Genomic DNA, 15,286 nt, shown 5'->3' on the forward strand with positions numbered 1-15,286 from the left:
AGTGCCTAGCACTAATTAACACAATAAATTCAAAATAAATCATAAACTTACTCCTATAATTAAAAGTCAAAGATCATTTTTTTAAAAAAGCAGACAAATTTGTCAAAAAATAAATGGGGATTGGTGTAGAGGGTTTCTCGGATAACTAACCGTGCTACTCAATCGCTTGGAAAGTGACAGTGACATTCCCTGTCATGGTAATAACAGCTGAATTCTGAAGACTTGAGAAGAGGGAAACAACATACCACAGTATTCTGCTGTAATGGCCATCTCTGTACAACTTTCTCTTCTTAAATGTTGTGTGACAATGACCCTTTCTTGCTCTTTATAGAAAGTTATCTCATATGTTTATTAATAAAAGAAAAGAACAAAAATTGTGGCTGCGTATAGCTTGGCCAAGATGATAAACTGGTAGATGACTTTAGTACATACCTCTGAAAAAAATCAGGAAGCAACAGTTCAAGTTTACTGATATCATTATGTAAAGCAAACAGCTAGACTGCTGTTCAGTTTACACAATTGCCTAAGCAAATCAGAATTCTCTTAGCTGTTTTAAAGCTGGCATCTTCTACATGATCTTATAGAAGAAACACTTCTAGGTTATATGTTTCATATTTATATACTACCCTAAATGAAAGCACATGCATTCTAGCTACATGTTAACGCAATGTCAAAACATCCCAAGAAAACTATGCATTTGTAAGCCAATAATGTTTTTTGTACACCAAGTCAATAATTAAAAAAAAAAAAAAAAGAAGAAGAAGAAAAAGAGAGAGAGAGACATACTCTAAGTCAGGCAGTGGCTGATCAAAATCATGAAATTCTTCAGGTAAAGTAATAGCATTGTAAGCAGCTTCTCGATTTTCCTCAGGCAGGTCAACAACACCTGGAAAAGAAACGGTAAGCTTGAAGACCTGGCTACACCAAAGATTATCAAGGGATCAAGGAAGGTAAAAAGTCAGTATAGGGAGGGAGGGAGACACAAAAGGGAAGAGATATAGGGACATGTGTATATGTATAACTAATTCACTTTGTTATAAAGCAGAAACTAACACACCATTGTAAAGCAACTATACTCCAATAAAGACGTTAAAAAAAAAAAAAGTCAGTATAATTTCCTAAGGTTATATTCCAGAAGGGTTGATAATATTTGCAAAGTATCACTGAAGCTCAAGTACTTTTGTTTTTTTAATAATCATTAGCCACACTACTTGTGTTACAAGAGGTCAAAGCACTAATTATGCATTAAACTGAGAAGTCTTTAAAAGGACGTATCAACAAATAAATATTAATAACAGTTTTCTAAATAAGCATGAAATTTATGAGGAAAAGGAATGACTGCAAAAGAATACCTCCAATGTTAAGAGGAACTGGTTATTTTAGGAAAGTGGGATTAAATTATTTTAATTTTCTTTACATTTTCCCCTATATTTTTCAAGTGGTCTATAATAAAAATGCATTGCTTTAAAAGATAAAAAGAGGGCTTCCCTGGTGGCGCAGTGGTTGAGAATCTGCCTGCGAATGCAGGGGACACGGGTTCGAGCCCTGGTCTGGGAAGATCCCACATGCCGCAGAGCAACTGGGCCCGTGAGCCACAATTGCTGAGCCTGCGCGTCTGGAGCCAGTGCTCCGCAACAAGAGGCGCCGTGATAGTGAGAGGCCCGCGCACCGCGATGAAGAGTGGCCCCCACTTGCCACAACTAGAGAAAGCCCTCGCACAGAAACGAAGACCCAACACAGCCATAAATAAATAAATAAATTAATTAATTAATTAATTAAAAAAGGTAGAAAAACTTAAAAAAAAAAAAGATAAAAAGAAACAAAACATGTTATTTAAGCAAAATACACTTAGTAGCCACATATGAGAAATCATCGGCCTCTGCCTAAAGTGTCATGGCCCCCACCTAAATATTTTACTTTTAACCAAATCTTAGATCTCAAAGATTTCCCTATTTATATATTAAAATAAATGGAAGCATAAGAATATAACAACAGTAGAAACTACGGTATAAGGCATCTCTCCTACGCATTGAGATTATTTTAATCAAAATAAAATTTTGTCAATGCTTTAAAAAATTATACAATAGTAATTATCTATGCAGATGGAAATTTGGTTGCTAGAGTCCAATTTCAGAATCAACTATTACCTAAAACAAAACAACAACGAAGAACTATAGAGAACATTTAATAAAGTCTCAACAACTTAAGCTAAAAGTGAATTGGATTTTAAGACTACACTAAAATTATTCGGGAAAAAATTAAAATTCTAAGATTTTCTTTCCTGAGCTTTATTTTTAAAACTCATAGAGCAATTAGTTTTCCACACTTCAACCTCTGATGATTGCTGAAAAAGGGGTTAAAAAAAAAAGGCAGCTCCAAAGGAATAACGAAAAAGGTGTAACTGTCATAATTCCATACGTAGAACAAAAATAAAATCGGTTTTTTCCCTTGAAACACTGCCTCTCTAAGTTCTGCCCAGTTTTTAAAGGGTTCTCTGTACTGCAATTAAAACAAAACAAACTACGCTCATGTAGCATATTTGCTTAGCAGTTTTTAAACTAAACACGATTAACTCCAAAGTTAAAAACAAAACAAAAAAGTCAACAATACCTGGCCGAAAAGCCATCTTTATCTTAATGAACGCTTCATTGCAATCTGCCAGGAGATATTTGGCTTTTCTGTGATAGATTCGAACTACTCCCAGTAAGAGATGTCCTGACGTTCGGAGTGCCATCTTCACCTGTGAATTAACATTACTCTATTTTATAAAGTTAATTTTCTGGATTTAGAGACTACTTCAAAGCTTGTATGTTGTGCAATTCATATCTCTCCATACTTTTAACCATTTATTTGAAGTTACCTCACAATCATGTATATTTTATTTCTCACTGCCTTTACCTGTAAATTTCCTGAGTATACCCGAAGAATAGACTGGCAGAAATTCATGAATATAGATGTGAAGGTAGCTATGAAGCAAGTATTAAGGCAATCCATGAATTGTTGTCATTAGCACATTAAGAAGTATGTGGCACTTCTGGTTGCCAATCTAGTCATTGCTCCTTGCTGGTTAACTGAACTCTGATTTTATTTGGGAAGTGCATGTCCCCAGTCTTGAAGGATGACTGTCTCATTCTCCTCTGCTGGCGCTTGTTTTTGAGTGGGCATGTAACCCAGTTCAGCCAACGAGAAGTGTCAAGTAGGTCAGAGAATTTCTGAGAAAGATTTTCCCAATTAAAACAAAACACAACACAACGAACACCCCTCTCTTCCTTCTCCCCTTCCTGCACTGTGAGTAGGTGGGGCTTGGAGCTGCCTGCAGTCCCCCCGTAACTGTGAGGCGGCCGTATGCATGAGGACCAGAAGCCAATAAACGAAGAAAGGTGAGTCCTTTGCTGAACCAATCCTAGATCTTCCTATTTCTAAACTTCTAGTTAAATAAGACTGTTAATTTCCTTATTGTTTAAGCCACTTTTCACTGAGTTTTTATTATCTGACTGGAAAGCATACTAACTGATAAAGGATAATGGCATCCATCTTCCTTCACAAGAAAATACATCCTCAGCCTGTATTTTAACAAGGTAGATCTTGATCAGTGCTTACGGGGGATCCAGTATGTGGGATGAGACAGAGTAGTTGTGAAAAGAATGAGAGAAGTAAATACCCAATCTAAATAGAATGATTCAAAATTCCTCTGGTTATAATAAGAATTTTTTTTTTTAAAGAACAAGAAAACATGAGCTCAACTTTACCAGATTGTTTTCCAGATCACACCATAAAAACATCAAATTTTTAAGTAGCAAAGAAAGCTGTTAAATATTTGCTTAAAGTTTAAATTATGCTTAGTACACTATGTTACTTATAACTTACAAATACAATGTGTTGTTTTATTCAATATGGGTACTCTCTATAGCAGTCTAGAATCCTATTTACAATAACTCTCAGGCTCTATATTTATGGTCACATCTCATAACAGCATAAATTATGAAGTTTAGTGTTATAAATTCTTAAGTATCTAAAACTGTAATAAATTTATAACTAAATCTAGGACTCATCTGATGATAAATCCCTGATATGAAAAATAATACCCAATTAAAATACTGCTCCTAATGGAAAATGAGAATCTCCCTTTATGGTGTAGTCTTAGGAAATTTAAAATTACTACTGACTGCACTTTTACCTAAGAAAAAAGGAGGGAAAAAACCCCCAATCTTGGCATGCCATTATCTTGTCCAGAATTAGCAACTTTTAAAAGGTGGTGTTTAAACAAAAACATGGAGATACAGAGAAGAGAGTAGTGGTTACCTTAGGAGAAGGGGACGGGGAAAAGGCAAAATGGCTAAAGGGGATCAACTGTATGGTAATGGATGGAAACTAAATTTTTGGTGGTGAGCACACTGTGGGGTATACAGAAGTAGAAACATAAAACCTATACAATGTTATAAATGAACGTTACCTCAAAGTAAATTCCTTAAAAATGCAGATAATAAAGTAGTCACCTCATTAAAAAAAAAGGTGGTGTTTGGGCAAAGTCTTTCTTTCTGGATTAGTTTGGTTCAGAGTTTAGTCCAGGAACAGGTAAAATGAGGTGTGGCATTTTTGCTGTTGAGCTAGCTCATGTGAAGAGTGTAGGTATAATCAAGAACACAGGCTATACGTCCAAGGAAAACTCTGCAGGGATTAAGAGGGGCTGTTCCAACTAGAGACGGAGGGGAAGCGGGGAGAGATAACGCATGCAGCTGCAAGGAGCAATTTGTCTGACACTTGTTCTAAACGACTAAACCAACATTTCACCACAAGAACTGCACAACAAGAGCAGACATTAGAAATTTTCAGGTCACTTCACCCTGTGGAGATATCTATTGTGTTATATTCTATCACAATAAAACAAAATCAACCAATCAAAGAAAAACACACTTAGAAATGGTTTTTAAAGTTGCAGTGTCCCTAATGGGGTACAAAGTACTCTGCACATATTACGAAAAAGTTTGTTATCCTTTTAAGCCAAATCACCCTCAATACTTGCTTATGGATGTTAAAGATTAGCCACACATATCAATTTCAAGAAAAGAGTTCAATTTCTCCTTTCTCCATTCACCTAACTCAGTAAGCATACCTATAAAAAGAAAATATCATCTTCTCAAACAATTCGACCAGCAGTGCACACTAGTACAATTTCCCCACAGAGCAAATTGTTAATGCACATCAGAAATCTTAAAGTAAGTATACCACCTGCTCCAATAATTATATTCCTAAACATCAACATTAAGGAAAGACACAGAACAAAAGATTTTACAAGTAACAGTTACTAAATGGCTGTTTTTTAAAACGAGGAAAACAAAACAACAACAACAAAAAAAAAACGAGGAAAACAAAAACTTGTAATCCTACCACCTAGAGAAACCTTTAGTAATATTTTAATATGCCTTCTAGGCTTTTATATATACATAAACACAATTTTTCTTTTTGTGTGCATGTGTACACAAAAAACTATTATATTGTTTTGTAATGAGCCTGCATCCAGGAAAAGCTCTGTTCATAGCATTATCATAATTTTTAATGGTTGCATTATACAGACTAGAGGAATTAAATTCAAAAAATTTGGAAAAAATATGGATTATTTCCCTCCCTCCCAAAAGAAGCTGGTAAAATAAATCATACACAATCAAAATGATAAATTTCAGGTCCATAATCCTTTATTGAAGTCCTAGGGGCCAAATGTGTTTTAGAATTCAGAGCTTTTTGAATATTATAAAGGTAATGCAGTGCACATGCCGTTTATTAAAACATTCCCAGGAGTGTCTGCAGCAGCTCCCCATAACCATACACATTAATATTTCTACAGTGAATTTATGAAAACACAAATGACCTCACTTCAATTTTGGTCAAGTGTGTTTCTGGGTTTTTTTGTGTATTTAAGTTCTGTGGATAAGAAACTATGACAATGTACAATGCAACCATTAAAAATGATGGCAGAGTTATGAACAGAGCTTTTCCTGAATGCAGTCCTGTTACAAAACTTAAAATGCAGTTTTTTTAATACGTGCATAAAAAAGGAGAAAAATTAACGTGTATAACACATGCACCCATAAAAGTCTAGAAGACATACCAAAATACTAAAGGTTTCTCTAGGTGGTAGAACTACAGGTCACTTATTTTCCCCTGTTTGTAAAGTTTTCTAATTAGTATTGTCTTAGAAATAATGTAATAGAAACATCTTTAACACCAATAAATTCTACATTATAACTCTAAAACCAGTTGAATTTCCATATACAGATAGAAACTTTATAATTTACTCTAATTCCAAATACAAACTTCCACTTCTCTCCTGTAAGACATTTATTTTCCCAGATAACTTTTCTGAACAAGTCTCCGCTACATCCCAGCTTTATTCCTGGGATCCCCTTGCTCTTTCAGCAATAAAGAACTACTCTTATTTAACACACTATACCAGCATTGTCCAAACCGTTAATTCTAAGAGTAGCTCCCAATGCTGATCCAGAGAGCTGCAATCTGGAATGCTTTCAAAATAGGAAAATTGGTACATGTATGTGTGTATGCATATGCATAAATACAAAGCTCAGGAAAGGACCTTTAAAACACAGATGTGATATGTATATATATGTGTGTGTGTGTGTGTGTATATAAAAATTATATTCAAGGACTATACCTTTATTTTGAGATTAGCCCTTCATACATTTTTAAAGTCAACCTGTCTGTTCCTCAGTGAAATGCTCATGATGTTAGCAGCTATAATTGTGTCTGTTTGTTTGAATGGTCTTTCCGTGGCAACACAAAAAGCACATATTGAGTCATTCAATTTGTGAAATCCAAGGGTGGAAACCACTGCTTCAGAAGTTTCAGAGGATATCAATAAAACCTCCTCTAGAAACAGAGTAGTAAGCAAGGCAGATAAGGTAAGGACATTCATGAGGCTGCCATTCTAGGGGAACACAGTAATTAAATATTTAGGGAAAGTGCATGGCCAAGTACAAAAGTTCTACGATGGGAAAAAGTTCTGGAAACGGCAAGTAGGCCTGTGAAGCTGAGGTGGAGCAAGTGTTCTGGATACTATTTGCTACGTGGATAAAGTATCAATAGTCAGATCTGGCCCCTGCAACATCTTCTAATTAATGGGTCCTTATTTTGAAAAGTCTGTAAATTCCTCAATCAGGAACACCTATACACATATTTAATATAAAAACATCTAGAAAGTTAAATATAAAAACATCTAGAAATTTAAATATAAAATATTTGGGTACTGCCCAGCCATGCTTATCTGCCATTAAAAGAGGCAAATGAAGATATCTGTGTACTCAACAGAATTTTTAAAGAGAAGAGAGTATCAAATTGAAACTCTGGCTAATCTATGGATTTTCTTTACCTCCAATATACATAGGTGCCTACCTAAGAAGCTGTTTTTATACAATTCTATTTCACACATCAATGAACAATCAACAAAGTGAATAAAAATATCAACATCAAACATACCTTCGGTGAGATGATACTCTCCACACTGCTCTCTAAATTACACTCAAACACATGGGCTTTGGTTAGCTTCTTATCCCAGTGGGCCGCTAGCCAAATTTTGGCCAGAGGCCCTCTTTTACTGAGGACAAAATGTGCGTAGAACATTGTTCTGGTTGACTATGAAACAGGAGGAAACCTGAAGGGGACAAAAAATTAATGCAAACACCATATGAGAACTGAATTATTTATCAAGACATACAAGAAACCTGAAAATAAAAGTCTCCTATTCTTCTAAATATGAAAACTATGAAAGGCTTGAGTGAAGTATAGTATGCATATAAAAAACAATCTATTGTTTAATTTTGAGAGGGTAAGAAAAGATCCCCCCAAACACTAAGCTGAAAGGAAAGGGGACAAGTCAAGTCACTTCCATGCCCTATTGTCATCTTAAAATAAAAGTGCTAGTTTGTTTTTTTTCCTTTAAGTAAAAAACTGTCTTCAGAAAACTCTTATTCTTTTTGAAGTTCCATCAAGTGTTAATTCCATTCCTATCCTGATTACTAACTGTAAAAATAAGTCTGCTTCTGGCCAAAAGCCAGAAAATATATTCTTCATGACAAGAAAAGAATGTCCAAGAAGAAAAACACTCAGGCACAGATATTAATCAATGAGGAAATTTCCATGTTTAGAACCCCATTAAAAACTGAGATTCTTAGCTAAATGCATTATATAATAATTGCTACCTCATGACAAGCATTTCATATTTCACCAAGCAGATAAGTAAGTGGGTGGGCCCCATTTTACAGGTAAGTAGTTTAGAAAAGTTGAGCCTTAAAAAGATGAAGCGTTGTATAGTTTTCTCAACTCAGGAATCTGAAAAGCACTTGATTACTAAATTCAGGACAATGATACAGTATACAATTTATCTCATGACTGAAATAGTCTTAGTAGAAACACAAGTATATTATTCTTTTATTTTCCTTTTAGTAAGCTAATGTATTAATACCTAAGAAAAAAAAAGGCAGCCTGAAAAACTCCAGCTTGGAGAGCATGTGTACGGTGTAAAAAGATAATTTCCCTTATATCATGTATTTTCCCTTTTCCACAGAAAATTTTAGAAAATCTATTTTGCCAAGTGAACTTTTTCTAAAATGTCTGTAACACTTAAAAAAGGTAAGTCATGCTTTTACAGAAAGAAACTCAAGCACACCCAAAACACATGAAAACTAATTAAAATTTAAAAACTTTTAAAACTTATGTCACACCTATCCCTTGCTCCCTACCATTCCTAAGTCCTGGCAACCACCACTCTGTTCTTTACTCAGATTTTATCATTTTGAGAATGTTATATAAATGGAATCATACAGTATGTGACTTTTTGGAATAGCTTCTTGGACTCAGCATCATGCTACAAATTCATCCAGGTGTTTGTTGCATGTCTTAACAGTATGCTCCCTTTCATTGCTGAGTAGCATTCCATGGGGGTGGGTTATAGTACCACAATTTGCTTAGCCAGTTACCTACTGAAGGACATTTGGTTGTTTCCAGTTTTTGGCTATTTCAAATAAAGATGCTATAAATATTAGTGTATACAGACTTTTGGTGAATGTTAATTTTTCATTTTTCCAAGACAAATGTTCTGCGGTGTTACTGGACAGCATGATTTAAGTGTTCCTTTAGCTTTTAAAGAAACTTTAACACTGCTCCTATCAAAACTCTAATGAGGTTTTTTTAATACCTACTGACAAGATTTTTCTAAAACTCATAAGGGAAGGCAAAAGACCTAGAATAGCTAAAGGTATTTCGAAAAAGAAAAATAAAGTGGGAAGAATCAGTCTACCCAATTTTAAGACTTATTATATAGCTAGAACAGTCAATACTGTGCGAAGAGAAAGACACACAGATCAATCACAGATCAATGGAACAGAGTAGAGAACCCAGAAATAGATCCACACAATTAAGTCCAACTGATTTTTCACAAAGATGCAGAAGCAATTCAAAGGAGGAAGGTAGTCTTTTAGTCTTTGACAAATGGCGCTTGAGCGATCAGACATCACCCATAGGCAAAAAAAAAAAAAAAAAAAAAAAAGACCTCAACCTAAACCTCACACATTATACAAAAATTAAGTCAAAATAAATCACAGACTTAAATGTAAAACTATAAAATTTTAAGGAAAAAACCACAAGGAAACACCTTTGATACCTAAAGCTTGGTAAGAATTTTTAGACATTGTACCAAAAACATGTCCTATAAAGGAAAAGAACCTAATATGAAGGAACCCATTGAGGATGCAAAGATAAGATAGAAGATGGGAAAAAATATTTGCAAACCACATATCTGAAAAGGACCTGGATCCAGAATATATAAAGAACTCTCAAAACTAAAGAGTTAAAAAAAAAAAAATCCAACTAGAAATGGGCAAAAAAAAAAAGGACATTTCAAGGAAGAGAATATACCGATGGCAAATTAAAAACAGGAAAGATGCTCAGCATCACTAGTCATTAGAAAAATGCAAATTAAGACCCAATAAGATATCACTGCACACCTCTTATAGGAGCTAAAATAAAAAATAACGGCAACAGGAAGCAAATGCTGGTGGGGATACAGAGACGCTGCATTTCTCATACACGGCTACTGGGAATGCAAAATCTCTTTTGAATTAGCTTAAGAAAAAAGATCCAGAGTAAGTTAACTCGAATTTTCATGTTTTTACAAAGAGACTGTAAATTTTAAACAAGAAGTTTGCTTATTGTACTTTCAATTAAAAACTATGCTCATTCTTTCCAATAAGGTACAGAAAATACATACATATTAGTTAATGTATCCCAGGCAAGAGATTTTATGCCTGTCAAAAATGTTTGGGAGGGTGGTGGTGCAAGAGTAATTCAGTCAGGTCTGCCTCATCTCCAGTTTCCATCACTTAATGGAATTTTCAATCTCTGAACCAGATGCTTCCAGGGGATCATTCATTCACACTAGGAAAATTTTCTCTAAAGACAAAAATAAAATAGGCTTCATCAACTGCCTAATGATGTGAACTTTTTCTCTCAAATGTGGAGTTAAGAAAAGAACTAAGGAATACTAAACTAGGAAGAATTCGGATCCAATGCTCTAAGGTAAAAGCATTAAACAACACCACCTCAAGTGCACCTTCTATTCCACTTAGCAGATCAAAATTTGCTTCCCATAATCAAAGAGAGCCTCCTATGTTGCAGTGCTTCTACTTCAAGCCTTAAAGTTTGTTAGCATAAAAATTAAGCTGCCTCTACAGCATTATAAATACAATCTACAGGATTCTGTAGAAATCCAATATAGCTGTGTGTTCTCAGAAATACAATCACTGTCATACACAATAAGCTCCAAGTATCACTATAGAAGATAGTCATGTTCCAAATAAGTAAAAAAACTCTTACTATTTAGCTCCTAGAATACTCCCTGCTGCGTATCAACTACTAAATAAGTGCTTAATGAATAAGGAAATGAAATACACCAAGTGATCTCATAATTGATACATGTAAAAAATTCTGGAAATTTTAGAAATTGAAACTGGCACGTCTCAACAGGTGTCAGCAGTTCATGGCCAGCACTTCAGCTGCTAGTCAAGAGTACCATGCCTAAAATATCCCAGCTATGCCCAGGCAGAGATTCCTAAACAGATGCTTTCTTGGCATTGGATGGGGAGTAACTAAAGCAGAGTGGTGCTAAAATTAATCTGGGAACCAATTAGCAAGAGGAAATCACCTTAGTAACTAAAGGAAGCCTGATGTACAGCAGTGGATCAACTATTGGCTTATACCTAAATAAGAGTAAAGTGTAATCATTGTTGCCTTTTAAACCATTTTTTTTCCCTTAGTAATACCAAACCTTTAACCAATCTCAAAAGAAGATTGGTTGAAAGTTTTAAAGATTCTAAATTTTGCTAATCCTTTACAAAAGATCTTAGCAGAAAGCCTGCATTTGGTCAAAAAGCGTAGCTTACCAATTTCATGACTGCTCAATTTTTTTCTAAAGCAGCAAACAACTTTTAAAAATTGATCCTAAAAAGTAATTTAAATCTGATGTGAAATGACAGACTGATAATTTAGAACATATTCAGGAACGCAAAAACGGCAATTTCTTTAAGATGTTTCTAAAAAAACGAAGTCAAATTACAGCTCATGTTTCTACAATGATGTTAACTCATTATAATATTTCACTCATCTGTTAAAAAGCAGGGCAGGATACTGGTTGCATAAATTGGTATGACCTCTTTGAAAGGCAATGTGGCAACACCTCATACTCTCCAGCAAGAAACTGCACTTCCAGTAATAAACCAAAAGTATACTTGAGGATGTATAATAATAACAATTCAAAAAAAAAACCCAAAAACTTACTAAGCTCTAAGTATTTTATGTGTCCATCCTCTTCGTGACAGTCTTAAAAGATAAATACTGGCCCATTTTACAGACCAGGAAAAAGAGAAAAGGAGAGGATAAGGAATGTGGCAAAGATCACCAGTATTTAATGCAAGTGGAACTTGAACTTCAGAGCCCACAAGTCTAACTAAACACTATGTTGCCTTGCCAGCATGACTTAATAGCAAAGTACTAGAAATAACCTACCTAGCCCTTAATAAGTGGCTTTTAGCAAATTAATACAATCATACAATAGAATTCCCATGCACTCTTAAACAATGATAAAATAGAGCTCTCTCTATACATGTATACAAACGTGCACTTGCATAAGCAAAAAATATCTATGGAGTGCAAATAAAACTGATGACACCGGTCACCTTTGGAACCTGGGTCCAGGGAGAAAGTGAGGACTGCCCTTGTGTACTGTTGGACTTTTTTTTTTTTTAACTTATGGCATACACGAACGCCATCTATTCAAAGTAAAAACAATTATTTTGGGAGTGCTTTGCCAGTAACTAGCATGTTAAGCTGCTTAATCTGTGTAGTTCACTTTTCCTAACTATAAAAAACTGGAAGGTGGAAATTCAGTGATTACTAACCTTAGAAAACATCAACATCGAACTCAGATAAGAATGGAACCATCTCTTTGGGGGTGCTAGGGGAGTGTCTCAGGGACAGAAGGTATTTCCAACCCTGCACCCTAGAGCTCCCCTCCCCCTTTTGATACTAATGTTCTTTGAAGGAGAGTTTTACAATCAGACAGTCCTAGGTTCAAACTCAGCTCCCTCCACAGTTGTTTTGTAAGGGTTAAAAGTGAATTAACATCTGAGTCTTAGCCTTCTCATCTATAAAATGGGGATGTTTCCCGAACAGTATTATGAAAATTAAACAGAACATCATACCCAACACAATGCCACTACAGCCACAAATAGTTACTTTGGAAAAAAAATCTCCCACAGAGCACATACCAGCTATCGTGACCATGCCTAACAATTCTGACATCACAACAGTTAAACAAAAAACACAAAATCTTCATTTCTGATATTAGAAATTTCCCTTCTGTACCAAACTATAAAAGATAAAACTCTCAGAATCTTTATGTTCCAATAAATAGGACCTCACCAGGAAAGACATTCTCATCCTTACGAAAAGTTAATCCTAGATTGTACTAATGTGTTGCCTCTATAAACACAAGAAAGATAAAAGCTATGCTCTATCAATGTAATTCTGACTTGTATATAAAAAGGCACTATGTCCACTGAGTTATGCACTGCTGTCACCTCATCTACAAACTGGTAATAATTTAATCACTGGGTATGGCATACGTCCTCATCAATGCCTTTTTAAAAGTAATTGATTAGTTGCTCCCAACATGAAACAAAGAAATTTAATGACTCTACAACTTAGGAAAGCTTCTCCAGCCTGTCTTCAACATTCTCCACAACCACACAGCTCCCTGGCATTTACAGTCGTTGGAAGAAAACGGCAATTTGTTTCTGGAATTCAATGATCATTCTAAACAATACACGGAGAGCAGATGTTAACTTTCGCTTGCAAAGGGAAGCCGATGAACAGTAGCCTTTACCAGAAACCCTTAAAAACTCAAGCGCGTTTTTGAACACTGAAAGCCTAACAAATCGTAAGGTGGCCAAACCCTCCAGCGTTCCCCTCTTTCAGATTTGAAGAAGGCCGCTAAGTCTGGCAGCAGCACAGCTCGACAGTGTCACCCCACACTATCACAGCAGATCATTCTCAAAGCCTTTCTCAGCGAGGAAAGAGACACCAGGCATTTGTCAGAAACGCCCCCCGCCCCCGCCCAAATACAACACTCAATATCCTCAATCGCTAGGAAAGCCAGGGAGGAAAACCAATTATGCTAATTTCCTAAGAATCAGAGGCAACTTCCCTCGGTCGCGTTTTCTATGGGGCTGGCCAATATTTGATATCCCCATCGTAACCATCTTCCTTTATAAAAAAAATAAAGGGGAAGGGGGAGCAACAGCGGTCCCTAGCCAGGGGCCCGCCCCGTCCTCCGGCCCCACCGTGGCCGCGATGGCAGGGCCCGCGTGTCTCCTACCCCCGCACCCACGCTCGGCGGACGGCTGCGGCCCCTCGGAGCTGGCGTCACGGGCGGCCAGCCCGCCGCCGCCGCCGCCTCCCGCCCCGAATCCCGCGTCTTCCCAGACAGCCATTTTCACCCGAAGAGTAGGCGGCCCTGTGCCCAGAGCGCGCTCGTTCAAACCTCCTCCTCGCCCTCCGCGGCCCGGGGTTCCTTCTGCCTCCTCGGGGAGCCGCGTCTCCCCGAGAGACCGACCGAGTAACTGCTTCTTTGGCCTTGAAATAGACCTGAACCATTTGTTACCCAATAGACGATGATGCGGGCCCAGGCTGCGCGGGTCCCGGCCGAGGGCGGGCACCTGGGCAAGGGGCCTGAGCGGGCGGCGCTGCGGTTCGGGAGCTCGGAGGGTGGCAGCACTGCCCCGACCCGGGGCGCAGGCAGTGCCGACGTCTCCCTCGCCCTCCCGCGGCACCCCCACCCCGGAGTCCCGCTCCCCGACGGCAAGACGGCGGGGAACGGGTGGGGGGAAGAGAGCCGGAGAAAAAGAAGGGGTCGGCCGACTATCTTACCTTGTTCTCCGCCGGGAGTTGGGCGGGCTGGGTGGCCTGGGGAGGGGAAAAGGGTCGGGGGAGGGGGCGGGGAAAGGGGGGAGCCCTTGTGAGGTGTAGCTTCGGAGCAGCTCCCGCCGCCGCCACGGCCGCCGCCTCCTTCCCGATTCACTCAAACAAACAAGATGGCTGCCGTTACGCCGCGGCTCTTCCTGCCGCCCAAATCCTCGGTTCAAATCGGCAGGATGTTTACGGTCAAAATGGTACCTGTGCGCCTGCGCAGCCAGCCTAAGCCCCAGAAGCAGCGACGCAGGCTCAGCGACCATTTCCTTCTCTTTGGCACCCGCCCTCTGGTTGAGCAGTCCCGAACTGAGCAAGCGCAAAGGTGATTCTCTTGCTAGAGGGTCTTCGAGCGTCGCGGAACTGGCAAGCGGCGCGCGCGCAGTGCTTGCCAAGGAAGCGCTGATTGGATGTAGCTTTATCCTTGGGCTTGTTTTAAAGGAAAAAAACCTGTCTTTGTGTAGTTTTGTGTGCCCCTTACATAAAAATTCATTTAAATGGTTCTGTAGCAACGAATGTAACATAAAGCCCTTGAATAAGTTCTCTAAAATGTAGGGGTTCATTCATTCAGTCAACCTATATTTATAGACGGTCTTCTCTGAACCACCTACTATGATAGCTAGGGTCTGGGATATAATGACGATATAGTGAGATAGTATCTGCCTATGTGCTATTACCCAACATACTTAAGATGATACAACAATCCAGCCCCTGCCTCCTGCTCCCTCTCTTGCCCCTCTCTTCCTCACTGTGCTCC

At 37.8% G+C, this 15,286-nt stretch overlaps 1 protein-coding gene across 1 annotated transcript in view; it reads right to left on the minus strand.

The window, feature by feature from the left end:
* The window catches only part of RAD21 (RAD21 cohesin complex component), a 28,400-nt gene extending 13,709 nt beyond the window's left edge, over positions 1 to 14,691 (minus strand). Inside the window, exons 1-4 of the mRNA XM_068525529.1 lie at positions 14,491 to 14,691; positions 7,489 to 7,663; positions 2,611 to 2,740; positions 787 to 886 (exon numbers count right to left, since the gene is read on the minus strand). Coding sequence (XP_068381630.1) covers positions 787 to 886; positions 2,611 to 2,740; positions 7,489 to 7,632 — 374 coding nt within the window. The 5' untranslated portion in view covers positions 7,633 to 7,663; positions 14,491 to 14,691. The remainder of the gene's footprint in view (positions 1 to 786; positions 887 to 2,610; positions 2,741 to 7,488; positions 7,664 to 14,490) is intronic.
* Between the last annotated feature and the right edge of the window lie 595 nt (positions 14,692 to 15,286).

The sequence above is a fragment of the Eschrichtius robustus genome, chromosome 17 (genome assembly GCF_028021215.1).
Source record: "Eschrichtius robustus isolate mEscRob2 chromosome 17, mEscRob2.pri, whole genome shotgun sequence".
Taxonomy (NCBI): domain Eukaryota; kingdom Metazoa; phylum Chordata; class Mammalia; order Artiodactyla; family Eschrichtiidae; genus Eschrichtius; species Eschrichtius robustus.